Genomic DNA, 26,929 nt, shown 5'->3' with positions numbered 1-26,929 from the left:
TTTCTTTCAAGCATATTCGTTCACATGTTTGCATAAATAATCAGTTTGTGGGCTGATCCTGTGTTGAGCACGGGGTTGGACTAGATGGCTTGTATGGCCCCTTCCAACTCTAAGATTCTATGAAATACTAGCTCCAAGGCACCAGGGAATATCACTGGGAAAAGGGATGGTTTATTAGATAAACAGATTTTTAACAAAGAAATGCCACAATGAAATGTAGTTCTTTGTTTGGTTTGGTACAAATGTATGTAACGGATAACAGTCTGTGCACATTCTTTCTGATCCCTTGGTGAAGAGAGATTGTGACCTGTATGATTTCTTGGGCCAATAAATCATATTGCATTTTGAGACCTTTCCTCCTTCCTGATTCATGATTTGGGAAAGACAGAGGAGCACAGCAGTAGTAAGCCCGTTGCATTCTGTAATGCAACGGACGCTAGCTCGTGGCTTGGTGTGGGTTTAGTGCCTCACTTGGAAGCTCGCAACCCTAAGAGAAGGTCTCTCTGTGCACAGCAATCTTGACCCATGTCAGGTTTATGCACACCTCAGTACTGTGGAATTCCAGAACATGAACCTACACCAATCTAGTAACCTTACGCCCTCTCAGCAATTTAACTGACCTGAAATAGGCCAGGGGGTGCCATGAGGCTGGTTAGGTGGCTGTAGAGCAGGGGTAGTCAACCTGTGGTCCTCCAGATGTTCACTGACTACAATTCTCATGGGAATTGTAGTCCATGAACATCTGGAGGACCACAGGTTGACTACCCCTGCTGTAGAGGCATTGTACATTTTTGAGGCCCTATTTCCAAACCTCAAGGAATATTTCCAGACCAGGGACAGCCAACCTCCAGGTGGGGCCTAAAGATCTCCTGGAATTACTGCTCATTTCCAGACTATAAAGATCAATTCCCCAGGCAAAAATGGCTGCTTTGGTGGGGTAACTCTGTAGTATTGTACCCCACTGAGGTTTTGGGATGCCAGACTTCAGGTAGGATCTGAAGAGCCCATGGAAGTACAGCTCATCTTCAGGCAGTTGGGCTGAAATGAAAGCTCTTTCCCCTCACATGAGCCCCTTCAAAAGAAATACAAACTGAGGCATGTGACTTCCTATATAATAGATTCCATCCAAATCACGTTGGGTCTTCCTCTTTTTGTGCTACCACCAGCTTTTCCTCTTCTTATAACGTGAACAAAGTACAATAGCCTCCGTTGGGCTATTTCAGCTTCTAGAGAGAATTCAGGCTTGATCTGATCTAGAACCCACTTTGGGGGTCTTTTTGACTGTTCACAGCCTCCATAAAACTCTCCTCCAGCACCACAGTTCAAATTAATCCCCTTTCTTCCTGTCTGCCTCCTTCATTCCCCAGCTTTTACACCGAGACATCTAATTTCCAATATTAACCATTCATTTTTGATATTAACAATTGCCTCCTGTCCAATTTCTTCCAAGCCGAAGAGACTAGAGATTGAATTTGGGGCTTTCTACATTCCAAGCAGATGGTTCACCACTGAGTCAGAGCTCCACCCTCAGTAGCTGTCAACTCCAGCAGGCTGGGGGGGGAATGGGCAATGAATGAAAACCCTTCCAACTAGAAGCATTTACTGCTCAGCAGGCCGGCCATTCCTCTTTATCGCAGAAAGGGAGTCCTCTGGAGAAAGGAATAAAGGTCATCACCTGTAGATCTCTTTCTTCATTTTCACTGGTTGCATTTGCACTGGTTGCATTGTCCAACCAGGTCTTGAAACATTCATGATGTTTTGAAAGAGAATTTTTGCAAAGCAAGATACAGAACAGCATCGCCTTGAATTTTCATTCATTTTTTTCTTAGAGTCTTGCGGCAGCTTCACTTCAAGGCTGTTCAATGTATATATATTTAAATGAACCTTCCTCGGCAGAAACAAAAGGCATTTTAGCACAACATCACATTCGCATGCAGGGAGCCACAGAGATGCCCACAACTGAATTTTATCCCCCTTTGATTAAAAGTCCTTTGGAGAGACTTCATTTCGCTTTGGAATGAAAAGACAAATATCATACATGCTTGTTATCAGGATTAATTCCCATCTGTGCATCTTATATAATTTAAAATATTGTGTACACATCTTCCCTGTGCTTCCATGTCTAATTTAAAGATTCTTTAATAATTTGACTCCTGTCTTCAAAAACATAAAGCAACAAATAAAGAAGAGACAAACTGATACGGCCATGTTCATTTCTTTTAGCTTAGGTGCATTGAGTTGGATTCGACAGACCATTCCATGAGTGGATGTGGCCATCTGCAAGAAAGAGCCTATGGAGCCCCAACCAGCTGCAACCCTGTCTGACTGTGAGAAAGAGGCAGATCTGAGAGTCTTGCCAGGATCATCCCCTGAGCTTCAGCCCCTGCCAACAGACTCAGATTCAAAAGCACCTGAACTGCCTAGGGCAGTGGTCCCCAACCTTTTTATCACCGGGACCGGTCAACGCTTGACAATTGTACTGAGGCCTGGAGGGGGGGGGAGTACTCTTTTGCCGAGGGCCGCTGCTGCCTGAGCCCCTGCTCTGATTGCTTTCCCGCTGGCGCCCCCGACTTCCCGCCACCCACTGGGAGGCACTGCCAGCAGCAGCTGCGCAGTGCTACGCTGAGGGGGAGCCCCAGCCATGGCGGATGCTGGAGAGCACCAAAGGTGAGCTGGTGGCAGACTGGCAGGGCAGCCCCTGAGGCAGCAGCCAAGGAGGAGGACGAGGAGGAGCCGCGGCCCGGTACCAAGTAATCTACGGACCGGTCCCGGTCCCCGGACCTGAGGTTGGGGACCACTGGCCTAGGGAACCCAGCCCAGAACCTGAGCCACAACCAGGTACAAGCACCTGCACCCAGCCTCTGTCTGCCCGCCCTGTAGCAGAAGTTCCAGCAGCAGCTGGATCTCTACCCTCATCTCCTGAGCCCAAAGAGCAATGAACATGAAGCAGCACTTCGCCTTACAGGAGCACAGGAAAGGCACAGGAGCACCACACTGGCTGCACAAGGCAGAACTGGTCTCTGAGCTGCTTTGCAGAATCCACTCAGAAGATTGAGGCAGCAGAGGGGGGACGTAAGAGAGGTGAGAGTCAAAAACCCATTGTACTGGTGTCTTTCTTCTTGAACCTTCTCCTGAACTTCCTGGATCCTGTTTCCATGACTGGCCTTCTTCTTGTCCTGAACAGACTTGGCTTGTGTGTGTTTGTTTTCCAGTTATCTCCTTCAGCTTCCTTGACCATGCTTCCTGCAGGACTTCTAGCTGCTTGCCTGGCTCTCACTGCTGGGCCTGGAGACTTGACAGAGCCTTGCCCTGATACCAGGGGTTGCTTTGGACCCAGTTAGCAACATCCTGTGCTCTCCTAGTGAAGGGGATTTCCTGAAGTAACAGGAGGAGTTCCCCCCTGATGCAAACCTCTTGTGTCAGCAGGGAAACTCCAGCTGCCTCAGGTAATCCCCTTCACTAGCAGAGCACATCTGACGGATCCTCCCTGTCCTTGGGCCCAAAGGACGACTGGAACATTGTTGTCGTCTCCCTGACTCAAGCTGTTGCTCACTGGGTCCAAAGAAGCCCCTGGAGGCACTGCCAGGTTGCATTAGGTTCAGCAGAGGAGGAAGCAAAACTCTACCTTGGGGCACTTAGGGTAAGGTGACCAGATTTTAACATTGGTAAAGCGGGACACCATTGACCGGGGGGGGGGGTTCTTGATTTAAAAATTTGTCTATATGATGCAACAAAAAGTTTCATAGAACACATAGAACACAAAAATAGTATTGTAATCTATCTATCCATCTATCCATCTATCCATCCATCTATCCATCTATCCATTCATCCATCCATCCATCCATCCATCCATCCATCTATATTTCAAGATAAGTACAATTTGTCAGGTACCCCCAGATGTCCCTCCAAAAGTGGGACAATCTGGTCACCTTAACTTAGGGGCCGCTAAATACTTTCCCCAGTTTGGAAAATTCCTGGAGATTTGTAGATAGGAACTAGGGAGGGTGGAGTTTGGGGAGGGGAGGGGCTTCAGTGAGCCATAATCACCATAGAGACCACCCTCCAAAGCAGAAATTTTATCTCTATAGTCTGATGATCAGTTGTAATCCTGGGAGATCTCTAGGCCCTGGCAACCCTATACCACAACATGGTTCCAATCTAGGATCCCACATACTGGCTAGTTAAAAGAGAAAAACAAAACAATACACCCCAACTCTGGGAATGTAACTTCCAGAATCTCCTCCAAGCAGGCCCTCAGCAGAAGAGCTGGAATCTGGTTCCAACTTCCTTTATTTCAAAAAGACAGCGGAGATTCCCAGGGATCTGTGAATTCTTTGTGAAATAATAGCTGAAGAGATCATGCGGCGAGCCTGCCAGAATTTAAGAAGTCTTGCAAGAACTGGGGGGCTGCTTTTATCCTTCCTTTGCTTACTGATTTAAAAAAAAAGGGGGGGGTCCTCGAATCCTTGAAAGGCAAGATCTAATGTCCTCTTCAAACTTCTCTTCAGGGAGACTTTCAGCGTTCCAAAACAACAGGACAGCATCATTTTTCTCAAGGCCCTTTGATCTTTTTGAGGCTTCCTCTTTAGTACATTGTTCTTCTGTCACAAATTGCCCCAGGACCAAGTCTTTAAATATGCAAATAGCATAAGATGACTTGTTCTCAAAATAAATGTGTCATGGCATTCAACCTTGACACACCATTGCTGAGATACGCATTTCATGGAGGAGATTGAAAAAGCCAAACGTTTCAACCGCGCTGCTTTTCCGAAGCAAGCGCATACATGAAACGTATGGTAATAATATTAATGTCAGAATACAGTGCAGTCAAGCAGAGAGAGAAAAATAGGAGGCTGTGGGGAAAACAGCTTGCCAGTTCAGTTCTTTGGTGCTGAATATCATTATATGCCACGAAATAATGTTGCTTAGAGGCCTGAGGCCTGCAGGGGAAAATCTATAAATTAAGGGGAGAGTAGAAAGCAGAGAGAACGGAAAGCAAAAAGTGACCCGGGGCCATTTTGTTGTCTAGGGAAAATCCCGGCAAGCTTCTCAAAGCTAACTTCTGCCTAAGGACATATGCTCAGTGAAGATCAGAAAACGAGAACAACCATCACATTCTGGAAGGGATGTCATTGGACTGGCAACATATTAGAAAGCCACAGAGGCCGTGGGCTTCAAAGAACATCAAGCCACTCCTCAGCGCTTGCTCCACAGTCCCATGAAGGAGCAATGCATTTGTGCACAGATTAGAAATCACAGTGCGTTTATAATCCTGAAGATTAAAGCACAAAGAAGCTCTTTGGGGAAGATGTTTGGTTTTTTTTTTTTCATTTTAACCTGTGAAGCAGATACCCTGATAAGGAAATCAGTATTGACAGGACAAAAAAGGAGTCCGCTTAGTCAGAAACATAAACACAAAGATACTTCATCTGCGTTCACTTCTCCATGAAGACAGGGGATGTGAAGTTCCTAACTCACCTCTAAAGTGTAGGTCATTATTGGGCCAACGGACCAGTTGCAAAGATCCTTCTAGCCCATCTAATACAGAAGACTTGGCAGCCCTCCCTTGGTGTCTGCTTGTGATCAACTCTGAAGATCCCTTTTCCTTCCTAAACTTTAGTAGAATCATACTTAATGTTGCTTTCCTCCTCCGTTTTCCCCTTACCAACACCCCTGTGAAGAAGGATGAAAGAAAATCTGCCCTAAGGTCATCGCAAGAAGAAGATGAAAAAGAAGAAGAGTTGGTTCTTATATGCTGCTTTTCCCTACCCAAAGGAGTCTCAAAGCGGCTTACATTCGCCTTCCCTTTCCTCTCCCCACCACAGACACCCTGTGAGTTATGGGAGGCTGAGAGAGCCCTGATATTACTGCTCGGTCAGAACAGCTTTGAAGAAGAACAAGAGGTAGGTGAGGCTGAGAGAGCCCTATCAGAACAGCTTTATCAAAGATGTGGTGAGCCCAAGGTCACCCAGCTGGTTGCTTGTGCGGGAGCGGCGAGTCAAACCCAGCTAGCCAGATTAGAAGTCTGCATTCCTAACCACTACACCAAGCTGGTATTGTGAGCATTGTGGTTGATTGGACATGTGACTCCAGGTCTCTCATTCCTAGTTCAACACTTTAACATCACTCAACTTGCATGCAGAAGTTGCCTACTGGTTCATATAGCTGTGTTATTTATCCAGCTGGTCACAGGTAGAGAAAGGTATTTCATAATACCTGCTGCCTAACTGGAAATACTAAGGGCTGAATCCAAGACCACATGCTCAGTCACTGAGCCTCAACCTCACCAGACTGCGGACCACAAAGGGGAAACAATGGGACACATAGGGCTTAACTTGATTGCATACACCTTGTATAATCATTTAATTTATAATTTAGGGACGTTCCCTTATATTTTACAATGTTAACCAATTCATAACTTGTGGACTTGCCTTAAGATTGCATGATCTTTATTACTGAGAAATAAAAGATTACTGTATTTGGAAGGCCACGATCTCTGGTTCGGTTGGCATACTTACTTATAGCATGACAAGGATAAAGCGAATGTGGACTTTAAAAATCATTACGTTAGACATGAGATTCTGAGGATCTGGAATAAATATACATTAAGATGCAAGGGATTTAAGAAGTCTGTTCTTTTTCGCTTCTTTCTTTTTTGTACTGTTTTCCCCTTTAATTTGTGTAAGAAATAATACAAATATCTATACTAACCAAGATCACATGATCTTAGTTGGTCCTGTAATATGGCTTAGAGATAGCTGTACAAGATGCTTTAGTCACTTTTTAATATTAAAGTTGTTTTAAGCCATTCCTTATCCTGTTAGTGCATCTGTGGACATGGAAATATTAGACTTGGGCTTCATCTCATCCTCTTAAATTCTTGATGTTTCTCATTCGGTGCCTCACGTGTCCCACGCAAACGAACAAATGAATGTGTTGTGGTTGAGTTGCGATGATGCACAGCCTTGGTGTCTGTCCATCCGTCCCCCTCCCAACTCCACAGATAGTAATCATCCGAACAATATTATTCCAAGACAATCTTGGGTTAAACTGCACGGAGCTTTTATTCCAATCCCAGGTTGATTCAGTTCCTGCCGTCTACACAGAATGCGATTTCCATTTTGATTTGGGGCAATTTAAATTTTCCTTCTGCAACAAGAAGGATTGACCTGGAGTGACTCTACCTTTATTGTGTGATATCTTAAAGTGCTTTTAATGCTCAATATTTTTAAAATCAAATTGAGAAAGTAGGCTGTTTTGAATCTGGGCCTTGCTCCGTGGTAGAGAACCCCTAATTGGCCAAAGCTGATCATGTGACAAGCTTACCTTAAAGGAGAAGCCCCTAATTTCTCTCAACTTCTGTCGGTTTTGGATTTTTTCTCCCTTCTCTGCCTTCTTCGATCCTCTACTGCCCCCCCTCCAAGAAAAGAAAGTGGCTACCTGCTTGGCTCCTCTTCCCCTCCCCCTTCAAGAAAAGAAAGAAAGAGGCTTGGCTCCCCCCCCCCTTCTGAACTACCCTAACCACGTGCAGAACACTTTCCTGTTTCAATGGGGAGGGGGGAAAGAGGAAGACCCAAGTTCAAATCAATCTGAATTCAACAGGATTGACAATGGAATAAACAAAGTAAGTGCAGACTCTGCCTTGGGCTGCTTCATCATTGCCAAGCTACGAATTCAGATTGCTTGCAACAACAAATGAGGTGTAAATCGGCAGCTTTCAAAATGATGCGGTGTACGTGAAACATATTTATATTCCCATATGAACCCATCGGAGGCCGTTTGTCTCCACGCGTTGGCAGCAAGGCAAAATTTAAGGGACCCTGGAGTCATATGAAGTGTTGTTTTAGGTAGGCTTTGAATGGAGAAACACTTCCAAGGAGCAAGTGATATTGAGAGGACATAGCTTTACAAGATTTTTCTGATGGTGTCTTAGAACAAATCATTTGCGTCAGGATGTGCAGCGTGACACGCTTTCCAGACCAGGCGTCTACAGCATAATGATGCTTTTCAATTTGCTCCTTTGGGTTTTGGAGCTCGAACCAGCTTTGTTTGGTTCTCTAAATGCCTCTTAGCTCCTTAAAGAGACCCCAGAGACTTTCTGTTTAGATGGGATGGCTCCAAAAAGAGGGAAGATATTTCATTTTATGGCCCTATTCTGAAGCTTTGATGTTGTGCTGTTCATTGATTTTGTTTTGTTTTTGTTACCAGGACATTATTTCTTTGTATGTTTTATTATATTTATTTTCTGCCCGTTGGCTTTTCACAGCACCCTAACAACCGTTCATTTATGCAACAGCCAACCCACACCCAACTGTCTAGATCATATCAAGTGTCTTGCTTTAGTCTGGGTAAATGGAATAGACCTGATCCCTGTCAGCTGGAGATCAGTTGCAAGGTCATGAGGTCTCCAGTCACCACCTGGAGGTTGGCAATCCTATAAGATGTTCAGTAGGAACATCTAATAAAATTCAAATGAATGAAGTTATGGCTCAGTAAGAGGTGATTTCTATTGTTACATGTACATCATCTCAATGAAGGATTTGGCTGAGGTTTGCAGCAAGCTGGACCCATCAGAATACAAGCTGCCCAGTTGCAGTCAAGAACCTACTCAGTCTCTCATGCCAGCCACGTCAGGACTCTCCATATCCAGCCCAGACAACTCACCGGAGCACAGGAGGCAGCAGCAGTGGGCTGGTTTGACAGCTCACTGGCAAAGTGCAAGGCTGGCAGCTTGCTGTCTAAGTAGATGTTCTTGACTTTGGCTCGCCTTGGAAGTGCACTTCAGTCCTAAGAGAATTGTGACTGGCTCAAGGTCATGCAGCTAGCTGCATGTGGAGGAGTGGGGAAGCAGACCCAGTTCTTCAGATCATAGGTTGCTGCTCTTGACCACTGTACCACACTGGCTTTCAGAGTGAGCTGCAGGTAAATATATCTGAGCCACATACTTTGCCAGAAATGAAGGTTGTCTTAATGCCAGCAATTGTTCCAGAACTTGATAGAGAGCCAGCTTGGTGCAGTGGACTCTAATCTGGAGAACTGGATTTGATTCCTCACTCCTCTGCATTATTTTGAAAGAAGGACTCTGCAGTTTCTAAAAATGTTTACTTCTGTGGCAGGATATATGGGAGGTGATCCAGATGGCCTGCAGATCATCCGAGTTTAACTTAGGCTCACCACAGGCAATATAATTTGTGGATCCTCTGTTAACACACTGATTTCTACTGTCTCAGTAGGAAAACTGGTCAGGATCTTGTGAAAGGGAGGGTCAAATTTTGGAGCAGAGTTTCGGTGTCTGTTCGATGGCAATTTGGATTCAGATGCTGGCCCAGCCATCGACTTACAGGGCACGCTATGGCAAACTCTGTTACAGCACCAGGCCGTTATTTGCAAAATGATAGATATGGATCAAGAGTGTTGGGATGTTGTAGGAGATGAAAAATGTCAAATGCTTTGCACAGCAGCCCAGCTGCTACACGCTGGTCATGAAGATAGCTGCGTTGCCAGGCGGTAAATAGATGGGGGAAATTGCAATATAAAATGGACTGTTCAAAGGAGGGAGGAAATCCACTTGGAAGCGCTGTACAACCCAAACTGCAGCCTTCATTTCCCTCTCTCCTCTTCTGCTGAACCGGGGCAACAGATTTTTCGCAACACCCCTAATCTACCTCTCTTGAGAAGCTGAGCACTTTGGTTACCTTTGGTTGCAAGAGCAGGAGAAAGGACAAAGATTCTCAAGACTATTATTTGTACCTGTCTCTGCCAACACACTGAAAACGTGGGGTAGGGGATGTTCTTTCTATTGCTTTTGTCTATGATGGAAATAGAACAAGGCAGACACTCCATTTATTGGCTTTTGGGGAGATGCACCCTAGAAAAAGGAGCTAAAACTCACAATCTAACCACTATTAGAGAAAGAAGACTAGTTAGAACTGCCTCGGATGGGAAAATGATCAGAATATCCACCATGCTATGTCAGTAACAACAGCATAAGGGTTTTAAAAAAATTGGTCAGTATATATATATTTTTTATGTGCGACACATCTTCTGGCACATCTCCTCAAATGGATATGAATACAGATGTGACGTCTGTAGTCCCACCCCAGGGAGTGCGCCAGAAGAGGCCGAAGAAGGCAGGGGAGCTGAGGAGGCTGAGGTAGAGGCTGCAGCACCCCTGGGGGCCCAGCCAGCGCCTGTGAGGCCAGCAGGGGCCAAGGAAGTGGTAAAGGTGGCCTGAGGGTAAAAAGGTAAATAAAAAGGGGAAAGGGGAAAGGGGAAAGGAAGGGTGTCTCTGTGTGCTTGTGTATATGTTTGCTTGGGAGGGAGGGGAGGAGGTTGGAAAACAAACAGGTGAGGGGGGAGGGAAGGGAGTGTCATGTGGGTGTGTGTATTTGCTTGGGAGGGAAGGAGGAAGGGGGTTGGGAAACCAACAGGTAAGTGGGGAAGGGAAAGGAGTCTCTGTGCGTCTATATGTGTGTGAGGGAGGGAGGGAAGAGGGAGAAACCAAGGAGGAGGTCAGGAGACCCCCAATTAAGGGGGGAGCGGAAGAGAAGGGAATCTCTGTGTGTGCATTTATGTGTGTGTGTGTTTGCAGGGGAGGGAGGGGACCCTGACCAAGTAGCCCCAGAGCAGGTATGTGTCCCACATACCTTCTGAGAGTCAGCCTGTCAGTAGATTTAAAAAAAAAATTATTCATGATTTTATTCATTGGGAATTTTTTAAACATTGCTTTTTTAGGTTATTGAAAACAGATCGGCAAAGGAATACTTTATTTAACATTGTTTAACATTGTTTCATTCCTCATATTTTAGCAGTCCACTAGCAAAGACGGAGTCTAGAAGACCTCTGGCATGGAAGACTTGCATATTTTCAACAAAGAAGTGAGTTTTATGTTGAACATTTTTGCGACACTTCACAAAGTGTCACAAAAACTCATTCACAAGATGATATTTGCTTTGTTTAATACTTATACATTTTCTAATGGCAGATTTATTACTCCTATGCATACTCTTTTCCCTCAACCCTGGCGACTTTTTTCTGGCTTGGGGTTTGATTGCAGGTCCAGTTTCCCCTCCTGTTATGTGCTGAGATGGCAGAACAATAATTTTCACTATAAAGTTTACACTTTTATTAGCATATATATTTAAACATAAACTCAGACACGGTGAGATCCTAAGCAGGGTTATACCCTTTTAAGCCCATTGAACTCAATGGCTTTAGAAAGATGTCGCTCTTCTTAGGACTGCACTTAAATGGATTTCAGGATCAGCTCTGCAGGTGCCGGTTTTGATAACTCTAAGCCATCGGTGGGCTGCGGCTGAGCTCCAATGTGTTAATCCCATGCTATAAACTCCTATCGTGATCACCAAAGGATAGGAAACTGCTGCGATTAGTCACCAGAGATCATCCCCTCTTACCTCTCCGGCAATAGTAATTACCTCGAAATGGGACTTCTCTGGCAGTGACCCATACAGCAATGTGTGATGTAACCCCCATCTGTCACCGCCGAATGCACACAGATGACATCATTGGCCCATGCAGGCTGCTAGAGGATTTTGCACGGCTTATTTATTTTATTTCCCCACTTAAAACTGGAAGAAGGCTCTTTGGGCCAGAGGACGAAACTCTCAGAAGCGCTCAGAACAACGAAGTGCCCGACATACATGTCCCGGTCAACAAAAAGAACAATTATGGTTCAGACAGGATTGGTCAAAAGGTGAGTTTCACTGTGGAGTGAGAATTTGAACCCAGGCATTCAGATTCCTAAGCCAATATGTCCATCAATACACTGGCTCTCAGCTGAGGGGAAAACATGTGTTTTGCTCCCCAAAATAACAGGCCATTATCAGCTTTCCTCATCCATAATATCAAGTTCAATTTATCTCATGTCCTAATGGTATTATACAGTAACATACATACCCTGATAGAATGGACTCCGTTAAGACGGTAGAAAAATGATCCACCTAATTTTGTCACTACTTAAATTTGACTAAAGGGTTCTGAAGGGGAGGAGCCACTGATCTGGTTCAGTCGCGCCCAAACTGAGGGAGTCAGAATTTCATACTTCCCATTAACCGGTTGGTCAGAGGCAATAGTTCTAGATCAGTGGTCCCCAACCTTTTTATCACCAGGGACCAGTCAACACTTGACAATTTTACTGAGGCCCATGGGGGTAGTCTTTTGCTGAGGGACGTCGCCGCCACCGCCTGAGCCCCTGCTCCACATGCTTTCCCACCTGCTCCCCTGACTTTCCGCCACCCGATGGGGGGCGTGCCAGAAGCAGCTGCACAGTGCCACGCTGAGGAGGAGCCCCAGCCATGGCAGCTGCTGGAGATCACTAAATGTGAGCCGGTGACAGAGTGGCAGGGCAGCTCCCGAGGCAGCAGCCAGGGAGGAGGACGAGGAGGATCCATGTCCAGGTACCGACTGATCCATGGACCGGTACCGGTCCCTGGACCGGGGGTTGGGGACCACTGGTCTAGATCAGGATTTTGTGAAACCCTGGGGTTTCTTGACAGCCCTGGAAGGATTTTCCAAATGGGAGTTAATTTTTTAAAAAACGTTAAACATTTATTGGGTGATAAATGGCCAATGATGGGCCTGGATTGGGTGGGAAGGGGAGGGTCCCCAGGTGGGTATGTACACAGCTATGCTTCCCAACCAAATTTTGCACCATCGGGTCGCTTTGGGGGTTTCTCAAAGTTTGAAGAATGTTTCAGGGCTTTCTTTAAGGTTAAAAAGTTGGAAAAGGCTGGTCTAGATACGTAGTCGGCGATCTTGCCTGGTCAACTGCTCCTAAAAATTGTGTTTTGTGTATGTATCAGACCATTTGTGGTTAATGTGAGCATTTTAAAGATGGTTGTAGAACTCTCATTTTAATGATTTACATGCTTGTGTGTGTGTGTGTGTGTGTTTAAACACTAATCAGAATAATGAAATGCCAGAATGAAAATATGCTTTTCCGCCTCCTGATGTTTTTGTCACCATGATATATTTGGGAAAAGCCTGAAGAAAACAAAGGACATCACGCAAACATCCTCAGCTGCTGAAAGTCTTGTTAGAATAATTTATGGTAATTGTGGCTTGCTTAAACCAGCAGTATAAAACTCATTACATGCAGGAGAAAATCTGACAAAGCCTCAGCTGTCTGCCCAATGCTGGTTGTTGTGAATCTTGGCATTTCTGAGCATCATGAGCATGAGTTGGGGTTGCCAACTCTGAGCTGGGAAATTTCTGGAGTCTCAGGAGGCAGCTCCGCAGGGACATGATGCCAGATAGTCTACTCTCTAAAGCTGCCCTCTCCTCCCAAGGAACCAATTTCTGTAGTCTGGAGATCAGTTGAAATTCTGGAAGTGCTGCAGTCCCCACTTGGAGGTCGGCAATCCTAGCAAGACTATAGAAGGACTAGTCAATCTACAGCAGTCTTTCTTAACCTTTTTACTGTTGAGAAACCCAAGAAACATTCTGCAGGCTTTGAGAAACCCCAGAAGTGGCACGATCATTCAGAATACGGCTGGGAAGCATAGCTGTGGACGTGCCCAACCAGGGCCCCTCCCCTTCCCACCCCCTCCAGGGACATCACTGGCCATTTTGGGCTACGGGTTGGGTCAACAAGACCGTAGATGGTCATATCACCAAATAAATGTTTAAGAAATGTAAACATTATTTTAAAATTAACTCCCACCCACTCTCACCATCAAGAAGCCCTGGGTTTCACAAAGCCCTGGTTGAGAAAGCCCGTATTAAAGAGTGCTTAAATTATTGAGGGAAAGAAAAGAGGCTCTTAAAGAAATCCGCACCAGTTTGCCCCCTCCCTAGCTTTTTAACAGGAGGAGTGGACAAGATCCAGGATGAGGACTGTGGCCCTAAACACTCCTACTAGGGAGAAAGTCTTATTGCACAAAATTGGACTTATTTCTGAGTGTTCAGACTTAAGCTCCTTTTCCCTTACCTTTAATATGAGTGCATCCCTAGGGTGTTCCCAGGAATGGATCTTCTACAAATAGCAAAGATCGATGATAACACAATGACTTATGAAAAAAAGATTCCAGTGGATAACCTTTTCCATCTGAAGCGGCAGAACAAAGTTTGTGCCCCGTGGCACCATTATGATCAACAGTGTTTTATGGGGATAAGATTTTGTGTGTGTGCACACTTTCAGATACAGGCTGCAGCTGACAAAGTGTGCACGCACATGAAAGCTCTTATCTTGAATAAAACTTTATTGGTCTTACAGTGAAGTTGTCCCTGGACTCAGACTTAATTCTTACAAAAGGAAGTAAGAATTCTATTTTTAGTTTATTTGTCTACTTAAATCTCTAGCGACTGGATGCTGACAGCTTTGCTTGCCTGGGTAACTTCTGAATGACGACCAGTCTGAAGACGGTTTGCTGTTTTGGCTTCCCACAGCAGGTCAGTTCACACTATTAAACTGAAATGTTGAGGGTGTGGGTGGAGGGGTTCCCTGCCGTGATATGAAGAGGCAGACTTGTGACTCCTTCGTGGCATGCTTGGCTCACCTCTCAATGCTTATTTGCCTCCCCACCGCTTCACGAGTTCGCAGCATCTTGGCAACAGAGCGTTGACTGTGAATTGAGTTCTCAATGACTTGTTTTGTCTGGTTCACTGCATGAAAAGTGCTGCAAGCAGATATGTCAGGCAGGCACCTTTCTACCCCACGTTGCGCTACCAGCATTTGCTCAATCCAAGAAGATCCTCTACTTCAGTTCGTTTTCAGGCACATTAAGGATGCACATCATTGGTCCCTAGGGTTACCAGGACTCCCACTACAGCTATAGCAGAAGACATCTTGACAAACCACTCAAGTGCCCAATGGTGACTATAGGAAAATGGTAGACTGCAGACCACCAAAAAGGTTCCCAAGGGTTGTTAGCCGGGGCCTAAAAACTGTAGGGCCCATGGTGTGACATCACTTCTGATAGTAATACAGTTTCTGGTGATTCCAAGAGAAGTGTTCTGTCACTTTTGGTTTTTCCCCAAAGCAACATTATGCTGTCACTGACTGTCCCCCCACCCCACCCCACCCCCCATGTCCCCCTGCCCCTGGTCTCCCATAGGCTGTCAAACCAGACCTGGCAACCTATCCACATCTCATATATAAAGTATAAGAATATGGTGTTCTCCTTTTGGCTGATCAACAGAACAATTCTTTCACTTCTCATTCCAACTGTCACACACACAGCCCACCTGATCTCCATGATTCTGGTCTGGAGGCAGAGTTGCCAACTCTGGGTTGGGAAATTCCTGGAGTTCTGGGGGTGAAGCCTTGGAGGGAACTCCACAGGGATGTGATTCCATAGAGTTCATTCTCTATGGAAACTGGACAGATGGAAACTCTATGGAAACTGGACAGATCTCCATGCCCCACTTTGAGGCCAGCAACCCAGCTGGAGGAGAGGTCTCGCTTCAGCTATGCTTTGACCTGGCCAGCAGGCAATAAGATTCTCCAGGTCAACTCAATCAAACTCCCATCTGGCACTGAATGATGGCCTTACCCCCTTGCGAATCTAAAGCTGGGGTGAGTGGCCAAATTGTGGCTCTTCTCCAGATGTCCATGGGATGAGATTACCATGAGCTCCTTGGTAATTGTAGTCCATGGATGTCTGGAGAGCCACTGTTTGTAGTCCATGGACATCTGGAGAGCCACTGGAGAGCCACGGATCCACAGCATGCACATACTTGGCTTTTGGGAATGGTGACATATAAATGTATAAGCAGGCTGCTAAATAAAGCTCCAGCAGAAGCAGACGCCTTACCTTTTCCTCTTGACAGATGCAGCCCAACTGTTACTCCACATCTCTTTGCATTTGTTGGCTTGCTCTGGCTTCTGAATTCCAGTCTGATTAGTGGTTCTGCGTAAATGAAAACAAAAAAACCCATCTTTGAAAGGACAAAAACGTTCTTGGCAGCAGCACAGTGAGTTGCTGTGCAGCGAAGATAAGCAACAGCTTAGAGTTTGGGGAAGAAATGCCACTGAAGTCTGTTTCACTTTCATTATGCCGAATGCTTTGAGGTGCGGGGGCCCATTTGGTTTTTTAAAACCGAGCTGGGCTCGTATCGCACTGGGCGGCTTGGGAGGCAAAAGAGAAATTGGATTTTTAAACGCTGAATTTGCAACCGGCTTCAGCGTAATCGCATCTCTAAAAGGCACAGGAATATTTGAGGAATAAATACGATTGGCTTTTGCAAACCTGCTTTCGATAAGCTACATTAAAAAAATAAATGTGCACTCCAGATAATATCAAGGTGGTTCGTTTCGTGCCTTTTTATGGTGTTCAAAGGGCTCCCAAGCAGCCAACTCCAGCTTGAGAAATTCCTGGAGACTTGGGGGTAATGCTGGGGAGGGCATATTTTAGGGAGCAGATGGAAGCTTAACAGAGGTATGATGTCCCTCTAGGACTTCTGATCCTCCTAAACTCTATAACTTTCCTCCAAGGCTGACATTTTCTTCAGGGGACTGGCCTCTATAATTTGGAGATGCATTGTTATTCCAGGGGGACTCTGGGTCCCAGTCTGCATTTGGTAACCACAGCAGGGACAGTTTCTGGTTTTGGAGGTCCACAGGCTGGCAGTCCCTCAGGAAGCCCTCATACCCATCTTTCCACCGCACGCCTGCATGCCCCCACCTGTCTGTGTGTCCTCTTGCTTACAAGCCCATCAGCCAACCCTACTCAGTTGCCTGTACTATTTTGCCATTGCCACCGGGAGTGCCTCCACTGTGCACCATCTACATGACCTTCCTCAATGACGCTGGGCAGTTGGGGAGGGGGGGAGGGGTATAGAGAGGCAGCTGGGGCAGGGTATGGGACCACAGGAATGGGCCCCAACAGAAGTGACAGCTGCTTTTTCTTGCAGTGCCCTGGTTGGTGGATTCTAGCCCACACAGTGTTCGTGGTGCCGTAGCACCTCCTAACAGAATGTTCAGCTTGCGCGGTCATGCAGAGAACAGTCGGGATTTTGCTTTATTACCCACTTCGTACCGCAGTGCAAAGCAGATGAATACTTCCCTTTTCTCCAGACTCTCTGTGCATGCCAAAGGACTGAAGGCAGAACAAGGAGTTTGCGGCAAACGCAAAGAGAGGCTGGCTAATATTTATAGATCCTGGTAGGGAGATAAACTTTCTGATCAGTTAGTGGGATGATGCTCACTGCAGCTTTATTAAACAACATTAACAAGATGATGCCAGACAGCCTGACTCAGTGCGTGAGTACATTATTGCGTGTGATTAGTGCGATTCGTCAGCTCCAACCACCAGCGGGATGTTGAGGAGGAATTGCAAAAGGATTCCAATGCAGGTTCCTCATCACAACAATTTGGGAGCGTGGCAGGAAGCAGTAAACAGTCTTAAAGGCAAGAAAAGCCAGTGACCTCTCTGTGTGGAGCATTTTTAGCCTATCCATCTTCCACAGAGCTCTGGACATAAGGCATACTTTCCTCCTGCTCTCTTTTATCCTCACTGCTATTCTGAAGGAGACAATGATGGGTTCAAGGTCACTCAGCAAGTTTGACAGCAGAATGAGATTTGAAGGTGGGCCTTCCAGCTTGACACTGCAACCATGAAGGGTTGCCATTCCCCCAGACAGGGTGGGAAATGCCCCCACTTGGAGTTCCAAGCAGCAAGGGGGGGGAAGCATCAAAGCACTCTCCCTGAGCCACAGGCATCGTAGCGTAGCAGTAATATTGGCATGTTTTGAATAAAAGGAGCATTTGTTTATAGTTCAAAAGTAATTTGCCTAAGGCACTGATTGCCAAGGTGGCACCTGAATCCAGGTACCTGCTATTGTTCTGTCAGGCACTAATGTAATTCTTGCCCAAAATATCTTTCCTGCAAAGAAAAGAGACAGTTCTGGCTTTCCTCCAGCTCCCTGGAGTAAGAACTGCTTCAAAGGAAACTAGTGTTATCTACAAGGCTTTTCCCCACTCAGGACCCCTGCATCCGAGTACCCCTAGATAAACTCCAGACATCTAGATATCAAAACAGAACCCCTGAGATGGGCAGGAATTGATGGTCTCAGATGGGGAAAATTCAACTGTCTGAATGGTCCAGTGAGCTCATGGATCAAAGACCTTTTTTCTAAGCCTCCAGAGCTCCCTCCTCACACTCATGGACATAAGCAGTTAGGCAGGCTAGCAGGACCATACCTGGAGATCCTAGAGCCCTCTTCACAATACAGTCCTCTCCAGTAATTCAACCACAGGCCCGGAGAAATTGATCAAGCTACTGCTCAGCCTTTGTTGAATCGTCCTTAGCAAGCCCAACACCCAGATGATTGTGCTGTCCGTTTTGCCTCACCTGGCATGATGAATATTTAGACTCCCACCTCCAGTAGTCATCATCCTCTACTCACCCCAAAATTCAAAACTTTCAACAGGAGAGTAGGCCTTACATTCCGGACCCAGTTCTCAATGTAGGCTCAAGCCCTGCATGGATCTGATTAACTCCTCCAACAAAGCCCAGCCAACTCCAAATACACAAAAATGGTGTCCGATGCTCTCTGTAGTTGGCTTTGGTCTCCAACCTCTGCTACACAATAGCTGGTGCCACCATCACAACTGTTCCACTGCTGAAGTTTTCATCAGGACAGGAAACATGACTTTCTTCCGCCTCCTCCTCCTCCTCCTCCACCACCACCACGACCAACTTTCCTAAAGACTTTAGACTTGTGTAGTTCTTTCATTATTAATTACCATCAATACTGTATAATTAAGGCTTCCATTTTAATTTAAGAATTGATTTCATAATTATTTCATTGGGATTCTGGTATGCTCTCCCAAAGAGAACCCACATTGCCCCAGTGCTTCTTTGTCTAGGGGCATTTATTTATTTATTTGTTTATTTGTTTGTTTGTTTATTTATTTATTTATTTCCTGCCCTCCCCGAAGGCTCAGGGTGGTTTACAAAGAAATGAAACTATACATAGAACCATACATATAATAACTATATTCATATTATACTATGAAAAATGAAAGAAAATCACAATCTATGATGAAAAAGACCCTGATTTTCTTGTTTTTTTATCCTGGATTCTCTCATAATTACAATCTCTGCTTCTGTTGGCTGCTTTGACAAGGCAGCCAGCATTTTCTTAGAAAAAGGCAAAGACATAGCCCAGTGTTGCTAAGAGAGACTCTTGGCTTTCTTTTGTAGCCGCTGGGATTATGTACATGGGTGAAATATTCAAGGCCTGAAGTATAAGCCTTCCTCTCTCCTCGCAAGGCCTGCCCTGCTCTGCCAAATTTGGTCTCACAGTCTGTACTCCCCTGCTTGCCTGCTGCTCTTCCCATCCAAGCAAACTGGCCTCAGATTCCTCCTCCTGCAGCCTGCCTGCCTGGACACCTTACCCTTCTTGTGCCAGCAGCTGCCCTTGCCTGGCCAGTCTGCCTCTTCCTTGGGGTACTGTTCTTCGAGCTGCCTGTGCTACTCTTCGGGATTTTCCTCATCACTTGTAACATCTTCTTGAACCTTTCAGCATTCTGTGATTGGACTTGGCCTCCTTCCATATGTTAAACATGCAGCAATTTCTTTCCCTCCCATCTAAAAGGCCTACATGAAGGTGGAAAGGATGGCCTACCCCTGCAAAAGTCCAGAAAACATAACATGTATGTCAGCTCTCAGAGTCACCATTCAAATTCAATTTCCTTTGCAGTAGCCAATATTATAACCTTGTCAAAAAAAAAAAAAGTTGTGCATTTCTTGGTCATACTTCCAATGTATTTCTAATCTTTCACTACATTGTCTCCATCTTTCGGCTGTGGGATGAACGTAACCTTTTCTCCGCACTGACTTTCTTTTGTTGGACTTTGAAGGCTGGGAATTGTTAGAATCCTGACTCAAATGCTGCCAGGATTCTGGAGCCCATGAGATCTAATCTTTCCATGCAGAATCCAAAGGAGAAATCAAATAATGCCCCTTCACAATAGATGATAACCTTGGAGCATTCTTCTTCGTCCTTGCCAAAATGACAGGAAACGTCTGACAGATTCTACGATTGTTTGCTGAATGACAGGCTGACTTAGGCCAGGCTCATCTGAGCTCGGGAACATAAGCAGGTTTGGCCTCACTCAGTATAGGTATGGGAGATCATCAAGGAAGACCGGAACTGCTGTGCAGGGGAAGGCAATGGCAAACTGCCTCTCCCCTGGAATGCCCCGTGGGTGTGGCCACCATGAGTCAGTCACAGCCCGACGGCCTCTTCTTCTTCTTTCAGCTCCAACCATGTCCCAAAGGCTTGCTCCTTTCCCCTTCTTCTGCCAGCCTTTTCACCCTGCACTGCTTGTCCTGACCTGACCCATCTCAGGCACATGAAATCCCACATCCAGGAACGCATGAACATTTCTATCAATGCTTCGATGCCAGTCATCCTCCCTGGCCCCCTGCCACTCATCATATCCAAGATTTGCCTGCTATTTCTAGTTTGGATGGAATGAATTTTGGCATAATACATCATGTTTGGAAATGTCGTTCCGTGTCATCGTATCCCTAAATATAACTCTCTTTCATTTCTAAAATACTCGTTGACTGCGTTAAACTGACTACCTGACTGCCATTAGAAAGCAATATCCGTCCTTGGGTAGGATACATGATTTTAACTTCTTTAGCATTCTGCCACCAATTTGGCTGAATTAGGTAATGAGACTGAGTTGCTGTTTTAGGGTTCGTGACACTTTGATTAATAAGGTAATATGCAATCTAAATGCTGGGTGAAATGGACTGTAAAATCTTAAACTGCAGAAGTAACAATTTGTCTTATAACATTAATCACAGCAACCGGGGAAGAAGCAATGGGCCGATGCTCCTTTTTTCCAGGCAAAATTGCCCCTGACGGTTTCACCGTGCAAAGGGTCCTGAATTCCAGTGTGGCTGCCGGGCTACCTCCACCCCACCCAGAACCACATGTGACTTGTCATATTCTTCATAAGGTATGCAACTTGAGAAGGAGAAACTGGAAGAAACGACAGGTTGTCTACGCCAGAGGTCTGTAACATTGGCTCGGGATGGAATTAACGGGTGGTCTGTGGACAACTTGCAGCTTTACCCAACTTCCCAGCTTGTGGCAGGGATGCATCTATCCAGGATACTGTGGAGCTGAGTAAGTAAGCCCCATGTCTGAGTGTTCTCTTCTTCCTGCTTGGGATTCTCTTCTTCCTTCTTCCCACTTGAGATAGGGTGAGTTCATATGATCTAGCTTAGCAAAAAGGAATGCCTAATCAAACCAGAGCTGTGACAGGAAGTAAGAGAAAACTGAAGAAGATGATGAAGAAGAAGAGTTGGTTCTTATATGCTGCTTTTCTCTACCAGAAGGGGTCTCAAAGCAGCTTACAATCGTCTTCCCTTTCCTCTCCCCACAATGGACACCCTGTGGGGTGGGTGAGGCAGAGAAAGCCCTGATATTCCTGCTCGGTCAGAGCAGCTTTATCAGTGCTGTGGGGAGCCCAAGGTCACCCAGCTGGCTGCATGTGGGGGTGTGGGGAATTGAACCCAGATTGCTAGATTAGAAGCTGCTGCTCTTAACCATGACACCAAGCTGTCTCTGTTGAACTTTAAGGCTTGAATCCAGTGATGTGCAGGAGGAAACATAATCTGGCATAGCATAATTCCATTTGTGCAGGATCTTGTACAACTGAAACACAACTGGGGATACAATACAGCTGGCTTGAGTCCTAGAGAGTCAGCCTGTTCTGGAAGGGATTGCACTGCCCTTGAAGGTGCAGGTCAATATCCTGGGCAGGCTGCTGGACTGTGGCCTATTCCTGGAGGCTCAGGTCTCCTTCACGGAATTTAGTGCCATTGATCAGTTTGGGCTGATGTTCCAGTTACAGCCCTTGTTGAAAAAGCATGATCTAGCCATGGTGATTCATGCTCTGATCACTTCTAGGTTAGATTACTGTAATGTCCTCTATGAGGGGTTGCTTTTGAAACCAGTTCAGAAAATTCATTTGGTCCTAAATACTGTCAGGGGTTGGATACATGGATCATACATGAAAGCTCTCCACTGGCTGTCTATTTGTTTCCAAGGGACGTGAGTCACCAAGGTCATCAAGAGACCTTTAATCAGTTACTGAAGCTTTTCATGCAATGGAACTCTACATGACAGAGTGGGGAAGCGATAATGTTGAACCTGAAATACATTGTTGAACTCTGTGTGCAGGCACAATCCACAGTGCTGGTTTTGACCTTGAAACACCTACGTGGTTCGGATTCAAAGTACTCAAAGAGAGCCAGTTTGGTGTAGTGGTTAGGAGTGCGGACTTCTAATCTGGCATGCCGGGTTCGATTCTGCACTCCCCCACATGCAGCCAGCTGGGTGACCTTGGGCTCACCACGGCACTGATAAAGCTGTTCTGACCGAGTAGTGATATCAGGGCTCTCTCAGCCTCACCCACCCCCCAGGGTGTCTGTTGTGGGGAGAGGAATGGGAAGGCGACTGTAAACTGCTTTGAGCTTCCTTCGGGTAGAGAAAAGCAGCCTATAAGAACCAACTGTCCTTTTCCTTCTCCTTCTTCTCCATGATAACTATGTTGTGGAATCTACTCCTTCAGAAGTTTGGTTCGTGGGTACTCAGAAGAGGGCTTTCTTAGAAGCTGCCCCTGGATTGTGGAATTCTCTCCCCAGGGAGATGCATTTCCAGTCCAAAGAATCTCAACACACATTTATCCCAAAAGACCTCTGAAGGAGCCTGACTTTAGTCTCAGGTTTAAATAGAGCGGCATTCCTAGATGTTACAGGTAATTTTTATTATCATATTTTGTATTCACTGTGAGACACTTTGGTTGTTCATATAATGAAAGCTTCATAAATAAATGAATAAATTCTGCATCATAGTACAAAAGAATGAATAACAAAACAATTATTGTTGTTGACAATTACACGTTGAATGAAAGAATACACGTTGAATGAAAGAACTGAAAGAGACTAATAGCTCAATCACAAATATGTTTACTTGGACGTAAAACCCCCGTGAGTTCAATAGAATTTATTTTTTAAACATATTCAGGAAGACTATTTTCCATTTGTTCTGAGCATAACTGGATCCTGACTGCAGTTTCAATGGAGCATCAGTTCTTGGCAGACCTATCAGGTATGCCCATGTTGTGCCATTCACAACATGTCTTTAAGAAATATTCTGGAAGGAAATGAATGGAAGCAGTTAGGACAGCTGCCATGCTTCCTGAGTAATGTAAACTGCGGTCCATTACCTATGTGCTAAGTAACTATTCCTATTGGTTGTAATAACTATTTTACCCTCAGGGATGCAATGTTCTGACAGAGGAAAGAACAGAGAGGCCTGTAGCGTAGTTAATAATTAATTACAGATAGTTAATTATTCTGCAATTTTGCACACACACAAAATATGTCGTTGTAGATGGATAAAACAACGGGATGAAAGTCATATCCAGGGGTAGTCAACCTGTGGTCCTCCAGATGTCCATGGACTACAATTCCCATGAGCCCCTGCCAGCAAATGCTGGCAGGGGCTCATGGAAATTGTAGTCCATGGACATCTGGAGGACCACAGGTTGACTACCCCTGAAGAGCCCGGGCTACTTGTTATTTCCATTTCACACACACCCTCAAATGAGGAAGTCATTCCTTGAACTGCTGTGATGTCACAGCATGTTCCTGGGCAAAATCCTGAAGTGCAAGATCAGTCTGTATGGACTTTTGAAGATCAGGGGAGCTGCAGTCAGGAAGACACAACTGTCAGTTTCAGATAGGAAGGCCGGAGAACACCAAAGGAGCAGTGAGATAAGGAAGAATTACTCTGAATCTAAGGAGAGAGGAGGGCTTATGATGTGTTTTGGTCGGGGAGACACAATGCGACTGCTCCTGCACTAGCGATAGCGTTCAGATTTGCATTTTTAAAGGATTGGCTTCGTCCGTTTTCACACTGAAATCTGCTTCTTCAGGCACAGGCCCAAATTGTTCCCTCACTAGCCCTGCAGCAAAAGAATCTCCAGAAAATCCAATTTCATCTTTTCAAGCGGGGTCTAACGGGGTTTAATTTTGGGTTGTTCAGTGTGGAAATGCGAGCATTAGGGTTTTTCACCACACCTGCCATTTTGAGTCATTTGGGTATGCCCCTTTCCTCATTACTGTCCTCCCTGTCCCTTCCCTCATTTTTGAAATATCTGCCTTTTTTGTAAAAAATGCCAATTGTAATGCCAATTGCATTACAATGCTGTTTCTAAGTTTTAAAAAGCAGTGCACAATGGTGGGAAGGCTAAAGTTGACTTTCCGCATTCAAAGGAAATGCAAAGCGTTGTTAAACCAAGGTACGGCTCCTAATGTGGAAACAGTCAGTGAGAACAAAGGTTTAGTGTGTGTGTATGTGTGTGTGTGTGTTTTTTTTAAAAAACAGAGAAACAGAAAGGAGATGAAGGGAACTCTTATATGAGAACTATAAGCAGGGCATGCATAGTTGATAGACATCATAAAGATAAGATCTGAAGGCTGAATTTCACATGATTACATAAAATAGCCCTCCAGATCTTTGCCAGAAACCTCTACTACTGCATATTGGTACAATGTTGACTTCCATGAATACAGCTCTTCCCCTCCTTACTGGTTGATGGCTATTTCTCCCGACTGCATCACTCCCTTTTGACAATATATGTGTTTCTTACAGACATTTTTTCCAGAAAAGATAATCAAACCAATAATTTTTCAGTAAAAAAAACCTACTTAAACCTTCTTTAATTCTGCACCTGGTATGGAGACAAGAGAATTCATGCCAGAAAGTTCTTTGTGCTATTTGCTTATCACTGCTAACATATAATTAAAAGCTAGATTTCAGCGAACTAAAAATAACATTTAAAAAACCACAAGGAGAGATTTGGAAGTTCATCAGTAATTACTACCCTACACAATAGCTCTCATGTTGTATAGAAGCGCAGTAAATTTTTGAAACCGAGTGAACTAAGTATTAAAACCATTTCCCGGTCCAAAGCGTTTTGACAAGAATGGTAGACGGCTAAAGAGATATTAGAGAAATTCATGTTTACCATAAAATTGTTTTAACCTATGCTCTTGTTCTCTTCTCTGGCATTCTCTTAAAGGAAGCTAATTGTTCATATCATCTTGAAAATCCTTTATTAGTGACAAGAGAACCACTCTCTTACAGCCTTCATTTGAAGCTGTAATTTCTATCAAGCCCTCAGTAGGAAGGCTTATTTGATGTATTTTGGCAGTGATATAGTTCAATAATATATGGAACAGAAAAAAAAATCATCTGAATGCTGAAACAAATCCGCTCAAAAGGCATATATCAACTAACTACACTTCACTTGAGACTTAAAGCCATGCAAAGCAATGTAAAAACTTACATAAGGAAGCGTTCTGACATTCAGAAGCCCATCCATGAAATATAGAAACACAGACTAAAGGAGAGCATCTTTCCAGAAGACAAGGACCTGTTGCTGGCTTCTAAGGCAGGGTTGGTGAAATTTCCTTTGAAAGGAGGTGTTGGCCAGTGCTCAAGATGACCTGCTGTTTTCTAAACTTTTGTTTCAGATAGCAGAAGGCACAATAAACCAATCAATTGTGTTATAGGGCAAGCCTCCAAACCACATCAGTGCCCCAAATTCCTTTTAGCTCCCAGTTAAGCTTGCGTCAGGTGTGCACTCATATGAGTTTTGCTCCTTGATGGAACAAAGTCTGCAGTACTTTGGAGCTGTCCCTAGTCCTGCAGACCCTACTATGATTTCTTGTCTCTCTAGCTACCTTCAATCCAGCTACCTAACCCTAGCTCTCCATCTTGCTACATGGTTTCCCTGCAGCTCCACACTAATCTCCCAGACTCTGTGGACTCCCTCCACTTTCCATGATAGAATAGGCTAGAGGGAATTCATCCTCTTTGGTGGAGAGGACCATCTACAATACCGGCTCATGACTTGCAAATTCACCAGTCAAATAGTTGGGTGAACAAGACTTAATTCTCTCAACTGAAGTGTTAATGTAGTTTGGCGCTACAATTTTCACCAAAAAGACCAAGATGAGATCAAAATGGATATATCTATGCTAATTATACGTTTGACCTGGATTTCCCAGAACATGACTCTTTTTCCGAAGCTACTCATGGCAGCTTCCGAAGCTCCACTATGGATTAAGAGAGATAGGGAGATATTTGATGGGAGAGCTTTTCACAGGGGAAATTAAGGGTTTGGCAGCATTTCAATTGTGAAAAGTTCTCCAGTTTGGCCCACTCCCAAAACTTTTGTTTTAAGCTGTAGGAGTTTATTGAGCAGTTTTTGTTTTGTTTTTTTAATAGAGGGGGGAAACACGAAACAGAAACTGGAAACAAAAATCTGGTACTTGCATAAATATAATCCCAAGTGATTGTGAAAGAAACTGCTTAAACTATGTGAGGATGACTTATGACATAAAGGGGAAGCAAAACTCAGCGTCAAAAGGAACGAGGCCAGAAGGAAACAGTCAAAGAATCAGATCAAATATGTTCCAAATGTCTTCAGTTATCCAAAAGGTAGAGCAATTCTGATGTTATTTTTTCTGGGGGAAAGGACTTCAACACACACACACACACACCCCTTACATATATGGAATGGACAAATAATGACCAGTCTGGTTTCTATTGTTTTTGATTGTACAACAATATGTTGTTAAAAATTAGGGTCAAAAATAAATACCGTCATAAAAACATTGTCTGGCATGTGAACCCGATTGCAATGCTCGTGCACCCAGCACTCCCGGCCACGGTACCTTGTTAATCAGCAGCACCCTGCCTCACACTTTTTAAAAATACTCTGGCGACCCCATCAAGTGGCCAACCCACATGCCTTGGCACTCCCATCTGTGAAACCCACGGGCACCCTTTAGACCCGGTTCCTTTGCAGGTGACCAGTCTTCTGAGCCGCAGCTTGCCAGTCACCCCCAAGGCACCCTGCGCTGCTCAG

General features: G+C 44.9%; 1 protein-coding gene across 1 annotated transcript in view; it reads right to left on the bottom strand.

Moving 5' to 3' along the window:
• Positions 1-26,929, bottom strand: part of ST8SIA6 (ST8 alpha-N-acetyl-neuraminide alpha-2,8-sialyltransferase 6) — a 48,031-nt gene that overhangs the window by 20,413 nt on the left and 689 nt on the right. The window contains exon 3 of the mRNA XM_077303037.1: positions 15,774-15,869. Coding sequence (XP_077159152.1) covers positions 15,774-15,869 — 96 coding nt within the window. The remainder of the gene's footprint in view (positions 1-15,773; positions 15,870-26,929) is intronic.

This window comes from Paroedura picta, chromosome 11, assembly GCF_049243985.1.
Source record: "Paroedura picta isolate Pp20150507F chromosome 11, Ppicta_v3.0, whole genome shotgun sequence".
In the NCBI taxonomy this organism is placed as follows: domain Eukaryota; kingdom Metazoa; phylum Chordata; class Lepidosauria; order Squamata; family Gekkonidae; genus Paroedura; species Paroedura picta.
The sequence above is the reverse complement of the archived record's forward strand: the minus strand, read 5'-3'. Positions and strand labels throughout refer to the sequence as shown.